Source organism: Melozone crissalis, unplaced genomic scaffold (assembly GCF_028551555.1).
Source record: "Melozone crissalis strain CALT ecotype California unplaced genomic scaffold, PUWL_Pcris_2 ptg000132l_1, whole genome shotgun sequence".
Taxonomy (NCBI): Eukaryota; Metazoa; Chordata; class Aves; order Passeriformes; family Passerellidae; genus Melozone; species Melozone crissalis.
The window spans coordinates 5,705,609-5,718,569 of record NW_026535905.1 but is presented as its reverse complement, the minus strand read 5'-3'; the positions used below and the strand labels follow the sequence as shown (position 1 = coordinate 5,718,569).

General features: G+C 35.7%; 1 protein-coding gene across 2 annotated transcripts in view; it reads left to right on the top strand.

Annotated features, from left to right (window-relative positions):
• The window catches only part of DNAAF9 (dynein axonemal assembly factor 9), a 77,593-nt gene that overhangs the window by 30,423 nt on the left and 34,209 nt on the right, over positions 1-12,961 (top strand). For both annotated transcript variants that reach the window (XR_008484120.1, XM_054293303.1), the window contains exons 10-19: positions 887-1,022; positions 3,087-3,168; positions 5,118-5,154; positions 8,271-8,358; positions 8,793-8,869; positions 9,154-9,198; positions 9,728-9,773; positions 10,084-10,195; positions 11,590-11,660; positions 12,501-12,551. Coding sequence is in view for 1 of the 2 variants with exons in the window: in XM_054293303.1 (XP_054149278.1) it covers positions 887-1,022; positions 3,087-3,168; positions 5,118-5,154; positions 8,271-8,358; positions 8,793-8,869; positions 9,154-9,198; positions 9,728-9,773; positions 10,084-10,195; positions 11,590-11,660; positions 12,501-12,551 (745 nt within the window). In the remaining variant the exon portion in view is untranslated. The remainder of the gene's footprint in view (positions 1-886; positions 1,023-3,086; positions 3,169-5,117; positions 5,155-8,270; positions 8,359-8,792; positions 8,870-9,153; positions 9,199-9,727; positions 9,774-10,083; positions 10,196-11,589; positions 11,661-12,500; positions 12,552-12,961) is intronic.

Below are 12,961 nucleotides of genomic sequence, written 5' to 3'. Positions count from 1 at the left end.
CAATATTTTATTTCCACATCCCTGATGCCGTAATGTTTAAAATTCTTTTTGATATCACCTCAGTAGATCAAATCTCATACTGAAAAAAGCTGGTGCAAATTCCTTCATGTCCTGGAAGGATAAGCTGAATTTTCCCAGGGTTTAATGCTGAATTTTTACCTATACCATGAATTTTGTTCATTATGACCAGTTCCTTCCTTGTTCCCTCCCTGGAAAAGGTTGGATGGGGCTTGGAACAACCTGGGATAGTGGAAGGTTGGAATGAGAGGATTTTTAAGGTTCCTTCCAACCCAAACCATTCTGTGACTTTATGAGAGACTTTTAACCAAAAATTGTTGTTTTGCTGAAGGTTCTGTTGCAAAATCCACGTTCTGCTGTTGTGAGCTAATCAAGGTTTGTTTAGTAATTCAATCTCTCTGCACATTCTCCTCTATTTGGAGTAAACCAGTGGAGTTTAATGTCCTTTATTTCTGGCAGCATCCTCTGGTGTTTGCTTTGCATTAGAGAAAAGAAAATCTTTGACCTCTCCAGCTGAGTCTTGGGCCCAAAGCAAGAACTAAACCCAAAATAGTTTTGTTTGTTTCCAACCCAATCATTTCAGGGCTTTTCAAGATAGTGAATTTTAAACTAAGCAGCTTTTCAAGATAAAAGAATATTCTAAGAGCATTTGGGAACAACGTTGAGATAAGTTCATTGTATTTGAAAGAAATTATCATTTTATAAATGCAAGAAGATTTTTTTTTTTTAACTTGTTCCTTTCACTGTGAAACTTTAGTAATTTTTTAAAATTATTATAATGGGTAATTCAGCAATTGAAAGCTTTGATTTCATTTGTTGGTGAAATTTATGCAAGTATTTTGGTGTTGATTCCCTGTGTCCTCCTCAGCCCGAGCAGGCAGCCCTTTGTCCTGTTTGGCAGCCACTCCACAAAGGAGAACTTGAACACTGGGAACTTTAATTTTCCATCTGAAGGGCATCTGGTCCGAAACACTGGCCCTGGTGGAAGCACTGCCAAGCACATGGTAAGGCTTTGGAGAAGTTATCTGAGATTTTGAACTATATTCTCTTTTTCTTTGTATATTTTTTGTGCTTGTCTTTCATGAGTTAAAAGCCTAATTCTTCTTAACATAAAGTACCTTAGCAATTCATCAGGTTAAGGAACAAATGTGATTTTTCTGCTCTTTCCAAGTGGAACCATACTGGATTCTTAATCAGGGGCTGCTGCATGAGTTAAAATAATTTATACTCTGGAAAAAGGCAAGTTTTGATGTAAGTGGGTGGGGGAAAGGGAAATGCTCTTTGTGTCCTGGCCACAAAGTGAAAACTTTCTGTGATACACTTAACTGTGACCCACAGATTCTATTTTAATCACATTTATTTAGCCATCTCTTTAAAAAGAAACAAAAAGCCACATTTTCTGATAACACCTTTGTGACTAAACCTGAAATACCTCCACATATCCAAATTCCACTGTGTGCTTCAACAACTAATGACAAAACTCTGAAAAAACTTTCATAAAATTCCAGGACTGTTCAGATGAAGTTGCAAAGCTTAACTTATTTCCACTTCCAATTAAAAGCTGGGATGTTAAACATGATTAGAAGTTTCTGTTTCCAAGTAAAAGCTGGGTTGTTAAACATGATTAACTTATTTCCACTTCTCAGTAAAAGCTGGGATGTTAAATGTTATCAACTTGTTTCCATTTCCAAGTAAAAGCTGGGTTGTTAAAGATTATGAACTTATTTCCACTTCCCAGTAAAAGTTGGGTTGTTAAACATGCTTTTACTTGTTTTGTTAAACTTTTGCTTTTACTTTTACATTTCCCAGTGAAAGCTGGGTTGTTAAACATGGTTAACTTGTTTCCACTTCCCAGTGAAAGTTGAGTTGTTAAACGGGATTAACTTGTTTCCATTTCCCAGTAAAATTTGGGTTATTAAAGATGATTAACTTGTTTCCCTTTCTAACTAAAAGCTAGGATGTTAAACGTGATTAACTTGTTTCTATTTCCAAGTAAAATCTGAGATGTTAAAGATGGTTAACTTCTTTCTATTTCCAAGTAAAAGCTGGGATGTTAAAGATGATTAACTTGTTTCCATGTCCAAGTAAAAGCTGGGTTGTTAAAGATTATTAACTTGTTTCAATTTCCCAGTAAAAGCTGGATTTTTAAAGATGATTAACTTGTTTCCATGTCCAAGTAAAAGCTGGATTTTTAAAGATGATTAACTTGTTTCCATTTCCCAGTAAAAGCTGGGTGGTTAAACATGTGCTGAGGTCCATCACCCCAGGGATTTGGGATCCTCTGGCTGGGTGGCTCCAGAAGGCAACTTGGCAGCGAAGGAGGAGAGAGGTAGAGTGTGGAGAGAGCTCCCTGCTGCCTCCAGGGGCTCTGGGAGTGCTGTGAGCCCTGAGCAGGTGGATGTGAGAGCATGAGTGAGCCCATGAGTTGATGATTTGTCAGCATTTCATGTGCAGCTGCCTCAGGGATGGATGGACGTGGGGCACAAATCACGTGTGCAGAGCCTGAGAAAAGAGTGATTTTGCATCTTGGTGAAATCTCATCCTCCATTTGCTGCTCTTAACATTATTTCTGTGAAAACACTTTCGATTGTGTCTTTCCTTCCCTTGTTAACAATAAGATACCTTTGAAAATGCAAGTACTGTGTTATTGTGATGTACTTGCTCCATCTGTTGTCCTCAGATTCTGATGCTGTTCTTAAAAAGGTGGTTTATTTACAGGTACAGGTGATACTGTTTTAATAGGGTGTCATGAAAATAGTAAATAAGACCAGCCTAGTTATGGGAACCTGACCCACTTTCCTCTTCATGAAAAGAGCAGTTGGCATAGGAAATTGAAAACACAAGTCAGAGCTCATCTCCTTTCCAAAGTCTTTCAACCATTCAGGTCAAGTCAAAAGTGAAATAGACCTTTGAAAACGTAAGTTGCTTTTTCACAATCCAGTTCTGTGTTGTAAACTTCTGTAGTCTGTCAGTGCTTAGAAGACTTAAGGGGAACGTAGTTAATTGTTAATTATTGCACCACTTTGTTTTACTGATGTTCTTTGTATCTCATTAATACTGACTGCTAGGTAGTGCAGTGTGTGTCTCCAAAGGGACCTCTGGCTTGTTCAAGGACCTATTTTTTTGGAGCCACTCACATTCCTTTCCTGGGTAAGTGCATGGAATACACCAAGGCAGTTATTACCTCTGATTCCATGAAAATTTGTAGCAATTAAAGGCTTTGCTTCCTTTCTAAGTGGTGGATTCTGTATCCAGTGCATGAAATCATAGCAGATTTTGTGGGGAAAATCTGTCAGATCTGAGTGTTGAACATAAAATCTGTCACATCTCAGTGTGCAGACTCTTTTTAAAGCATTAAACAAATATATAGGTTCATATTCCATATGGATTTATAAAAAAACACCAAGGCAGTTATTACCTGTGATTCCATGAAAATTTGTAGCAATTAAAAGCTTTGCTTCCTTTCTAAGTGGTGGATTCTGTATCCAGTGCATGAAATCATAGCAGATTTTGTGGGGAAAACTTGTCAGATCTGAGTGTTTGACGAAGTGAAGGGAGACGACCATCTGATTGATGAGCATCGAACTCCGATTTATTGATTCACCAGGCACTTTTTATAACAGTGTTAATTAAGCTCATACATATTGCAAAACCCGAGCTCATCATAGGCTACAGATTAAACATTGATCCCTCCTTTTGTTTTCAATACCTGTGGTTTGTTATTGAAACCAAGATTTGTGTTCTCACCCTGATATGAATGGTTCTCAAAACCTCCATGTCTGTTACTTTTACTTTCCCAAAACAGCCAAAGATAGAATGTTTACCTGTTATGAGAAAACTGCCTGAGAACCCTGCTGTTTATAAAAATGTGCCTGAGAACCTAGATATTTACAGAAACAGGCTTGGGAACTGCTGCTTACAGCTACCTTTTACTTTTCCATCACCTGTATATTTTCATGGCCTCTTTCTTTGAGCCATGTTTGAACCAAGCTCTCCACAAGTGTTGAACATAAAATCTGTCACATCTCAGTGTGCAGACTCTTTTTAAAGCATTAAACAAATATATAGGTTCATATTCTGCATGGATTTATAAAAAAACACCAAGGCAGTTATTACCTGCGATTCCATGAAAATTTGTCGCAATTAAAGGCTTTGCTTCCTTTCTAAGTGGTGGATTCTGTAGCCAGTGCATGAAATCATAGCAGATTTTGTGGGGAAAATCTGTCAGATCTGAGTGTTGAACATAAAATCTGTCACATCTCAGTGTGCAGAATCTTTTTAAAGCATTAACCAAATATTGAAGTCCATGTTCCATATGGATTTATAAAAAAAACAGTCTCCAAAATACATAATTCAAACCGGGAGTTGTCAAGTAACTGAGGATTTTTAGAAGGATGAAGGAAATTCTTTCACTTCCATCTTTTATCCTCAGTGTAATGAGTTACAGTAGCTGTATTCCTAAATAAAAACAGGCCATGTACAATTTTTAAGAAACATTTTTTAATGTATTTTAAATGGCTGGAAAAGTCCATGGATGAAGTTAGTCGTTAGGGCTTTCTTGAAAAAAAAAAGATTATAATTTATAAAATATATTTTATATGTAACATATATTTCATATTTTATATATATATATATATATATATATAAAAATATTATCTATATATAATATATATGTTATAGATATATATAATGTAAATATATAATGTAATATATATTTTATATATAATATATAGAAATATATAATATATAAAAGATATAAAATTATATAAATATATAAATATATAATAAAATATAAATATATAAAAATATATTATATATAATATATACATAATATATATATAAATATATAATATATAAATATATAATATAATATAATATAATATAATATAATATAATATAATATAATATAATATAATTCTGGGGTCAGAACAGCTGAAGAGGGGATGGTTGGAAAATTGGAATTACAGCCTGTGTTTGCCCTAGTAGTATAAAATACTGGATAAATTCCATGTAAGATGTGAAGCAGAAATGTTCTCAGAGTGCTTAAACCAAACCTTTTAAATTATTATTTTTGTTTTATTGTTTTTGTTTTAATACAGGAAATGACAATGAGATCCACAAGCAAGCTGAGCAAGTGTAAGCTGCCAATTTTTTTTATTATTCCCTAACTCTTCTCTCTTTCTACCTCGTGGCAGTAGGTGAAAGCTGCTTTTAGTGGCTGTTGGCATTTGCAGGGACATTTTTATTCAGAATAATGTGCATAGGACAGGGTTGCAAAGGCAAAATGCATGTGGGGAGTTTCAGTAGGTACATGGGGAGTTGTTAGGAAAGGAAATATTAATAAATTTTGCTCAAATTGTAGTAAAAAATTAATCTTGAATAAATTTTAAAGATACTTTGTGTCAACCAAGGGGAGAAAGTCTCTCACACTGTAGCATCTTGCACATAGAGGAAAAATAAAAGAAAAGTAATTTTCTGACCAGTTTCATTAACAATGTGGAAGATTTCTGATGCTCAGTGAAAATGCCAACAAGAGAACACTCAAACCTGTGAAGAAATTCACTGTGTTCAAGTTAGACCAAACTTAATTTTTCCTAAAATTTGGGAAGCTGCAAAGCTTCTGCACATTTTAACCTTCTCAAAATCCCACTTTGTTTATCCATGTTGATGTCCACTTTTGTGCATGTTGTAGATCCCTGTCCAGCTTGGAGAACACAATAGAAAATCTGCTTTGGTTCTGCTCTCTCTCTTGATAAATCAGATTTTTCCTTAGAGATTTTTGTCCTCCTTATTAGTTGGGATCATTTTAGGAGCCTGTTTTTGCTTCTGCAAAACTGCATGACCTGGTAGCAAGATACTAAAAATATTAAATATGTGTCAGTGCTGTCACACTAAATACTGTTGATTCTTGTTAATGGTGAGACATAAAAATGGAATTACTGCACTGAGCAGCAGAATTTCCTTTTTTTAAGAGAAAACTGAACTCCAACAAGTGTTTTTCTTGCATCTACATACTACTGTAACATTTTTTGTCCTCCTTCAAAAATCCCTTTTACTAAATACATTTTAATCAAGATGAGTGGAGAAGCTCTAAACAAAGCAGGGGTTGATAAAGGCAGTAATTTAAAAATAATATATTTTTTCTTGGAAGCATCCCTGTATTGCTTCAAATAATCTAATTTCAACAACAGTAGTATAATTGACTTTTTTGGCAAACCTGAACTCATGATTTTCTATTTAGTTTGGACTTGTCAATATTTTATAAAATAAAAATAAAAATAAAACGTATTTTATGAACACTATTCATTCCAAATTTGGCTGTACTGATTTCCTGGAGTGTATAAACCAACCCTGAAAATTGAATGATAAACTGGGATAAATTTTTTTGGTTTTATTTTTATTTTAAGACAAGGCTTCAAAAGCAACAAAAAAGAAATCTTGTGCTGATTTTTTTGGTTTCTTTTTTCACTGCTAACTTTAAAGTGTTAAAATGGGAAGAAGAGTAAGACAAAGGACACCTCACTGAGGTGTTTTCTTGCAAATGTATATGTGGATTTTAGGGAAAATAGGAATGGTTACAAAGTCTGGAAAAATTACAATATAAAGGAATTACATTGCTTTAATGCAGTGCAAACATGCTAAGTGCATATGAAAGCACAAGAAATTACAATCCAGAAACATGAAAAAATAGTGAAAAAGCTGAATTTTAAAGTCCCTTGCTAATGTTGGGGATGATCAAAGCCAAACTTTGGTGCATTTTGAGGTTCCTTCATTTTTGAGATCTTCAGATGCTTTTTTTTCCATCCTTCAGGAATGCTTTGCATTTGGCTTAAATGCTGTATTCTCCTCTTTCCTCCCCCTCTTCCCTCCCTCAATATTGGCAGTAGAGTCATGAGAAAATTTAAAATTTAGGGAGTAATTTTATCGATCTGCTCATTTTTATTATTGTAATTTAGCAGGAAAACAGAGGCTGATGTTCCTTGGTTGGGTTTTTCCCCAGTGGTTGTGGAGCTGTAAATGTCTCAACAGCTGAAATTCACTCCTGGCTTCTCCTGGCTTTGATTTATTTCTGTACCATTTTCTCAGTCCCCTTTTAAGAAAGGAATTGGACTAAGCTGGGATGGAGATTTCATGGAATTGTGGAATGGTTTGGGTTGGAAAAGATCTTTAAAGATCATCTCATTCAAATATTCTGCCGGGAGAGGGAGGGACAGCAGGGACACCTTCCACTATCCCAAGTGGCTCCAAGCCTTGGACACTTCCAGGTGGCCTTGGACACTTCCAGGTGGCCTTGGACACTTCCAGGGGTATTGAAGGCGAAGGGAGACGACCCATCCTTGTTGATCAGCATCGAACTCCAATTTATTGATCTCACTCACACACTTTTATAGTGGTGTTAATTAAGCTCATGCATATTGCAAAATCTGAGCTCATCGTAGGTCACAGATTACACATTAACCCTTCCTTTTGTTTTCAATACCTGTGGTTTGTTATTGAATCCAAGATTTGTGTTCTCACCCTGATATGAAAGTTCTCAAGGCCTCCATGTTTGTCAACTTTTGCTTTCCCAAAACTTATCCAAGGACAAGATATTTACTTGTTATTAAAAACAACCTGAGAACTTCTGCTGTTTACATAAATGTGCCTGAGAACTTTTGTTGTTTAGAGAAACAGGCTTTGCGAATTTGCTCCTCACAGCTGCCTTTTACTTTTCCATCAGCTGTATATGATTATGGCATGTCTGAACAAAACTCTATAAGCCATTTCTGAGCAAAATTCTCCAACACAGGGGTGCAGGGACAGCCCCAGCTTCTCTGGGAATTCCATCCCAGGGCTTCCAAACCCTCACAGGGAACAATTCCCTCCCATGATCCCATCCATCCCTCCCCCTGTCCATGTGAAGCCATTCCCTCTGTCACTCCAGACCCTGCATTTAGGATGTGATTCTGAAACCCAACTGCAGCAAAAGCAACAATAAATCAGATTTTTTATTCCTGACTGACAAAAGCACCAGACACATTTATATCAAGAGTTATTTCCCTAAAATATCCTGTAATTTGAGCAATTTCCTCGCTCTAATTTCATTTTCTTAAACAGAAAGCTTAACTATAAAACTACTTCACTTATTCCAACAAAGATCCCTTCCTTATTATTAAGGGAGTTGTGCAATGAGAGGAAAAAATGCTCCTTTAAAGAGAGGAGGAAGAAAACTCTGCCTGTCCAGTAAATGTTGTGTTTGTATTTCTCTTCAGTACGCTGTTGTCGCAAATATATTCTGCTGTTGTAGAGGCTGTGCTTGCTGGCATTGAGTGCTATGCTAAAACTTCCACTGAATCCAAGGTAAATCAAGTTGGTAAATGAAATTTAATTGTTCTCTCTCTGTAATTGTTGATTTGGATTGCTTGCAGTGTGAGATTTACGTGCAAACCAAAAAGAAAACCAAAAGAAATTCTGTGTTTCGCTCGATGGAATAACACGAGGTTCATGCCCTGCCCTCCAAGCAGGCTCTGAATTCTGTTTAAAAAAAAAAAATAAAATAAAAGAGGAATTTCAGAGTGTGTCTAATTTTACCCATCTCCAGTTGGTTTTCCATCTTATGAATTTTCCTGACCTCATCGTAAGGAAAATGAGATCTGTGAAAAATCAGATTTTAGCCTGGTGCATCAGTGTGTTACTGTTTAGTGTCTCCTGTTGGTCTTAGGGTGCTCCTGGAGCTGCTGGGATCTGGAAGGGCATGGGAAAAGGATATTTTAATTTTTATTTCCTTTTTTCAGGCAAAGGAGGTGGCAGAGCAGGTGCTGCTGTCTGTGTTAGACACCCTTGGCTTAGCACAGCTGAAATCTGCTTTACGGTGTGTATTTCCAGAGTTACTCATTGGGCTTCTTTGGGGGAAAAAATATCAATTATAAACTGAAAAATATCAATTTTAAACTGAAAAATATTAATTATAAACTGAGCTTGCCTGACTGCCAGATTTCAAGACTTCATAATGCATTCATCCTTTAAAAATCATTATAATTATCCCATTTTCCAGTTTTCTTAATCACTTCTTTTGCTTTCAGTCTATTCCTGCTTATTTTTTTCCATTTAAAAATATAAACCACACATTTCACCTCTACATTTTCTATTCTACAGCTCCAAAATTGCTTTTCAAATCCAGGCTGTGAACAACCATGGCAGGTTTGTATCACTATCTTACAACTTCTTGTTATTAATTACATTACTATGTAATTAATAACTATAACTATAATAATATAACAATTACATTATTATCTTGTTATTAATTACAGTGCTTTACATACACAAATAAATAAATTTTTCACCTCTTGAAACTCCTGCAAAACCCCTTGTGTTTGATAATTTCACACAAGAAGTGCTAAATGCTCTTGTGTATGAGGTAGTTCAGTGATTTCACATCTGTAATTCTGTGGAATTTAAGAAAACATTAAAAGGAATAAAAAGCAGTTGGGCAGGCTGATTTTTATTAACTGTTAATGAGTAGAAGCAGCATGAGCTCATTAAGTTTCCTTTGAAAAGTGCTTTTAACTTAGTTCATATCACAAACTTGTGCTTATTTAATCCCCACACTAATTGACTGAAATGACCTGCACAAATAAGTGTTTATTTTAAAATAAAACAGATTTTTTTGTTGCTGTGGAGTCACAGAAAGATGATCTAACTTTTAAATATTTAATTATCATTGTTCTAGAATTACTCCATTGGATAATGAGGACAGCCTGAGTTTGATCAAAACGGTAAGAAATAATAATTTTTATTTATTTAATTAGAAAATAGAGCTCAAATGTCTGTTTTTCTGGGACATATTGAGATTTCTATATGAATACAAATGTAAGGGGAGACATGAGTGAGATTTCAGATGCTGGACTAGGTTTCACATGAACTCAGAATTCAGAATAAAACATTTAACACAGATTTATCATCTCAGGCTTTAACCACAATATAGAAATACTGGTTTAGGATGTTTGAAAAATACAAATTTTGTTTTTTCAATTGAAATATTCCAAGTTCTTCTTTCTCTTCCCTCCAACTGCTGGATGGCTGCAGGCATCCATGATGGTGTTTGACATTCCAGACCTGCTCACAGGAAGAGGATGCTTGGGATCTGTTGTGTTTTCAGAGTCCTTCCTGACATCACAAATACAGGTCAAAGAAAAAGGTGAGCGGTTTAAATTCTAAAATTCAACTCCACGCTTGTCCTTCTGTGATGGGAAATCCAAAGAAATTCCAGTGGATGTTTTTGCTCTTACCCTGGTGGGTTTGGAACACGGAGAGCAAAGGAAGAAGCTGTGGAAAGATCAGAATAAGTCAGGATTTTCTTGGAACTCTGGAGCAGCCATAGAAATATCAGAATAAATCAGGATTTCTTTGGAGCTTTGTATATATCAGAGCACAAGAGCACTGGGAGTTACTGTTCTCTGAAAACTCCATTTAAACACTCAGAAATCCTTAAAATAATAAGATTTTCGTATTTACTATAGAAATTTCCAGTCTTAACAATACCATACTGGGCATTCTGAAGTATGGGGGTGGTATAAGTTTAGTGGCCATGGTGATATTAGGTCAGAGGTTGAAAATTCTAAAATTCAACACAACTCTTGTCCTTCTGTTGGCCTTGCTGTGATGGGAGAGCCAAAGAAATTGCAGTGGGTATTTTTGCTGTTACCCTGATGGGTTTGGAACACTGAGAGCAAAGGAAGAACCAAGGAAAGATCAGAATAAATCAGGATTTCTTTGGAACTCTGGAGCAGCCATGGAAAGATCAGAATAAATCAGGATTTCTTTGGAACTCTGGAGCAGCCATGGAAGGATCAGAATAAATCAGGATTTCTTTGGAACTCTGGAGCTGGAGCAGCTCTGTCAGAGCACAAGAGCGCTGAGAGTTACTGTGCTGTGAAAGCTTAATTTGAACACTCAGAAATGTTAAAATAAAGAGATTTTCATATTTACTAAAGAAGCTTCAAGTCTTAACAGGAACATACTGGGCATTCTGAAGTATGGGGGTGGTATGAGTTTAGTGGCCATGGTGATATTAGGTCAGAGGTTGAAAATTCTAAAATTCAACACCACTCTTGTCCTTCTGTTGGCTTTGCTGTGATGGGAAATCCAAAGGAATTCCAATGGGTGTTTTTGCTGTTACCCTGATGGGTTTGGAACACTGAGAGCAAAGGAAGAACCAAGGAAAGATCAGAATAAATCAGGATTTCTTTGGAACTGTGGAGCAACCATGGAAGGATCAGAATAAATCAGGATTTCTTTGGAACTCTGGAGCTGGAGCAGCTCTGTCAGAGCGCAAGAGCACTGAGAGTTACTGTGCTGTGAAAGCTTAATTTAAACACTCAGAAATCCTTAAAATAAAGAGATTTTCATATTTACTAAAGGAACTTCAAATCTTAACAGTAACATACTGGGCATTCTGAAGTATGTGGGTGGTATAAGTTTAGTGGCCTTGGTGACATTAGCTTAGAGGTTGAATTTGGTGATCTTGGAGGTCTTTTCCAACCTAAATAATTCCCTGATTTCACTGCTTTGTTTCCCGTGGCTCCCCTGCAGATGGCAGCATCCATCCAGACTCCAGGCACGTTATCCTGACTGCAGCTATCCCAAGATTTGCTTCTTGGCTGGTGAGTGAGAGCACAGAGCCTCAGCTCAGCTCATCCTCAGGGCAAAACTTGCTCTGGGAGTGGGCTTGGCTGAGGGAAAATCTGGAGCATGAGCACTGAAACACAATGTTGTAATATTAACATACCCTGGTTTTTTAGATTTGGGTGATAAGTGAAAAATTAAGCTGGTGGTTCCATGCATAGCAGGAGTTTTAAACTATTATTATTAAATTATTAAATTATTATTATTATTATTATTATTATTATTATTATTATTATTATTATTATTATTGAAAATGTCACTATTATTATTGTTGTTGAAATTTTCATTTATTATTATCATCATTATCATTAATTTCATTTTCACCTCGCCAGGTTTTTTTATCTTTTTAAAGGTCTGGTTGTTTTTGAAGTGCACAGTGGGACTTTTGAAAATTCTGTTTATTGTGGGTAATTTTAGATCAGCCCAAAAGAAAGCAAAGTTTCATTCAAGACCTTTGATGGCCTACACTGTGTAAGAGATAGAATTCCAAAGAATATGACAAAACTGGGCATTGCCCTTGGCAATACATGCTTGAACAGTAATAAAAAATAAAACTGCTTGCTTTCTATCTATAGAATATTTTAGTCTATAAAGCAATTTAATGGGGACAATGTGATGCAAGAAATTATTTTGGTCCCATGGTAACACATGAGTTTTAAGAGCAAAAATTGTTTTTAAAGCACTCTGGGCTCAGGGCTTCTGTCTGTGGTACCTGAGGTTCTTGTTGGCCTCAAAACTTCTTTAATGCTTTTTATTTAATGTTAGATTGCTTTATTTGTATAAATCACAATTAAAATGGATGCTCTTTCTGGCTGCAGGTTGAAGACAGTGATGTGAAGCTGTCTGAAAAGGCACAGCAAGTATTAAAGGTAAAATTAAATATTTTTTGTTAAACTAAAGAAATTTCACTTTGATGAACCAGGATTTGAAAAACTTGAGCTACTACCAGACTCTCTTTTTATTTTGTGTGTTACTTCTCTTCTACAAGACTTGCTTGTTCTGCCTTGTCTTTTTCAAAATTGCACATACAAAATAATATATTGTGTGTAAAAGTTTGAGGCTTTCTTTATTTCAAAGAATCCTAAAGCCCAAGAGCAAAAAGAGTCCTAATAAAACTATGATTTCATGGAAGCCTCACTAAACATTACTCATGGAGCTCATGTGTCTCCAAAAACCCCTAAAACTTGATGCAACTTTCTTTTAACTTAATTAGCATGCTAATGTCTACAGGAAAACACTCGAAGCACTAGGAAAAAAAAAAGAGTTTGGAATCTGGAAA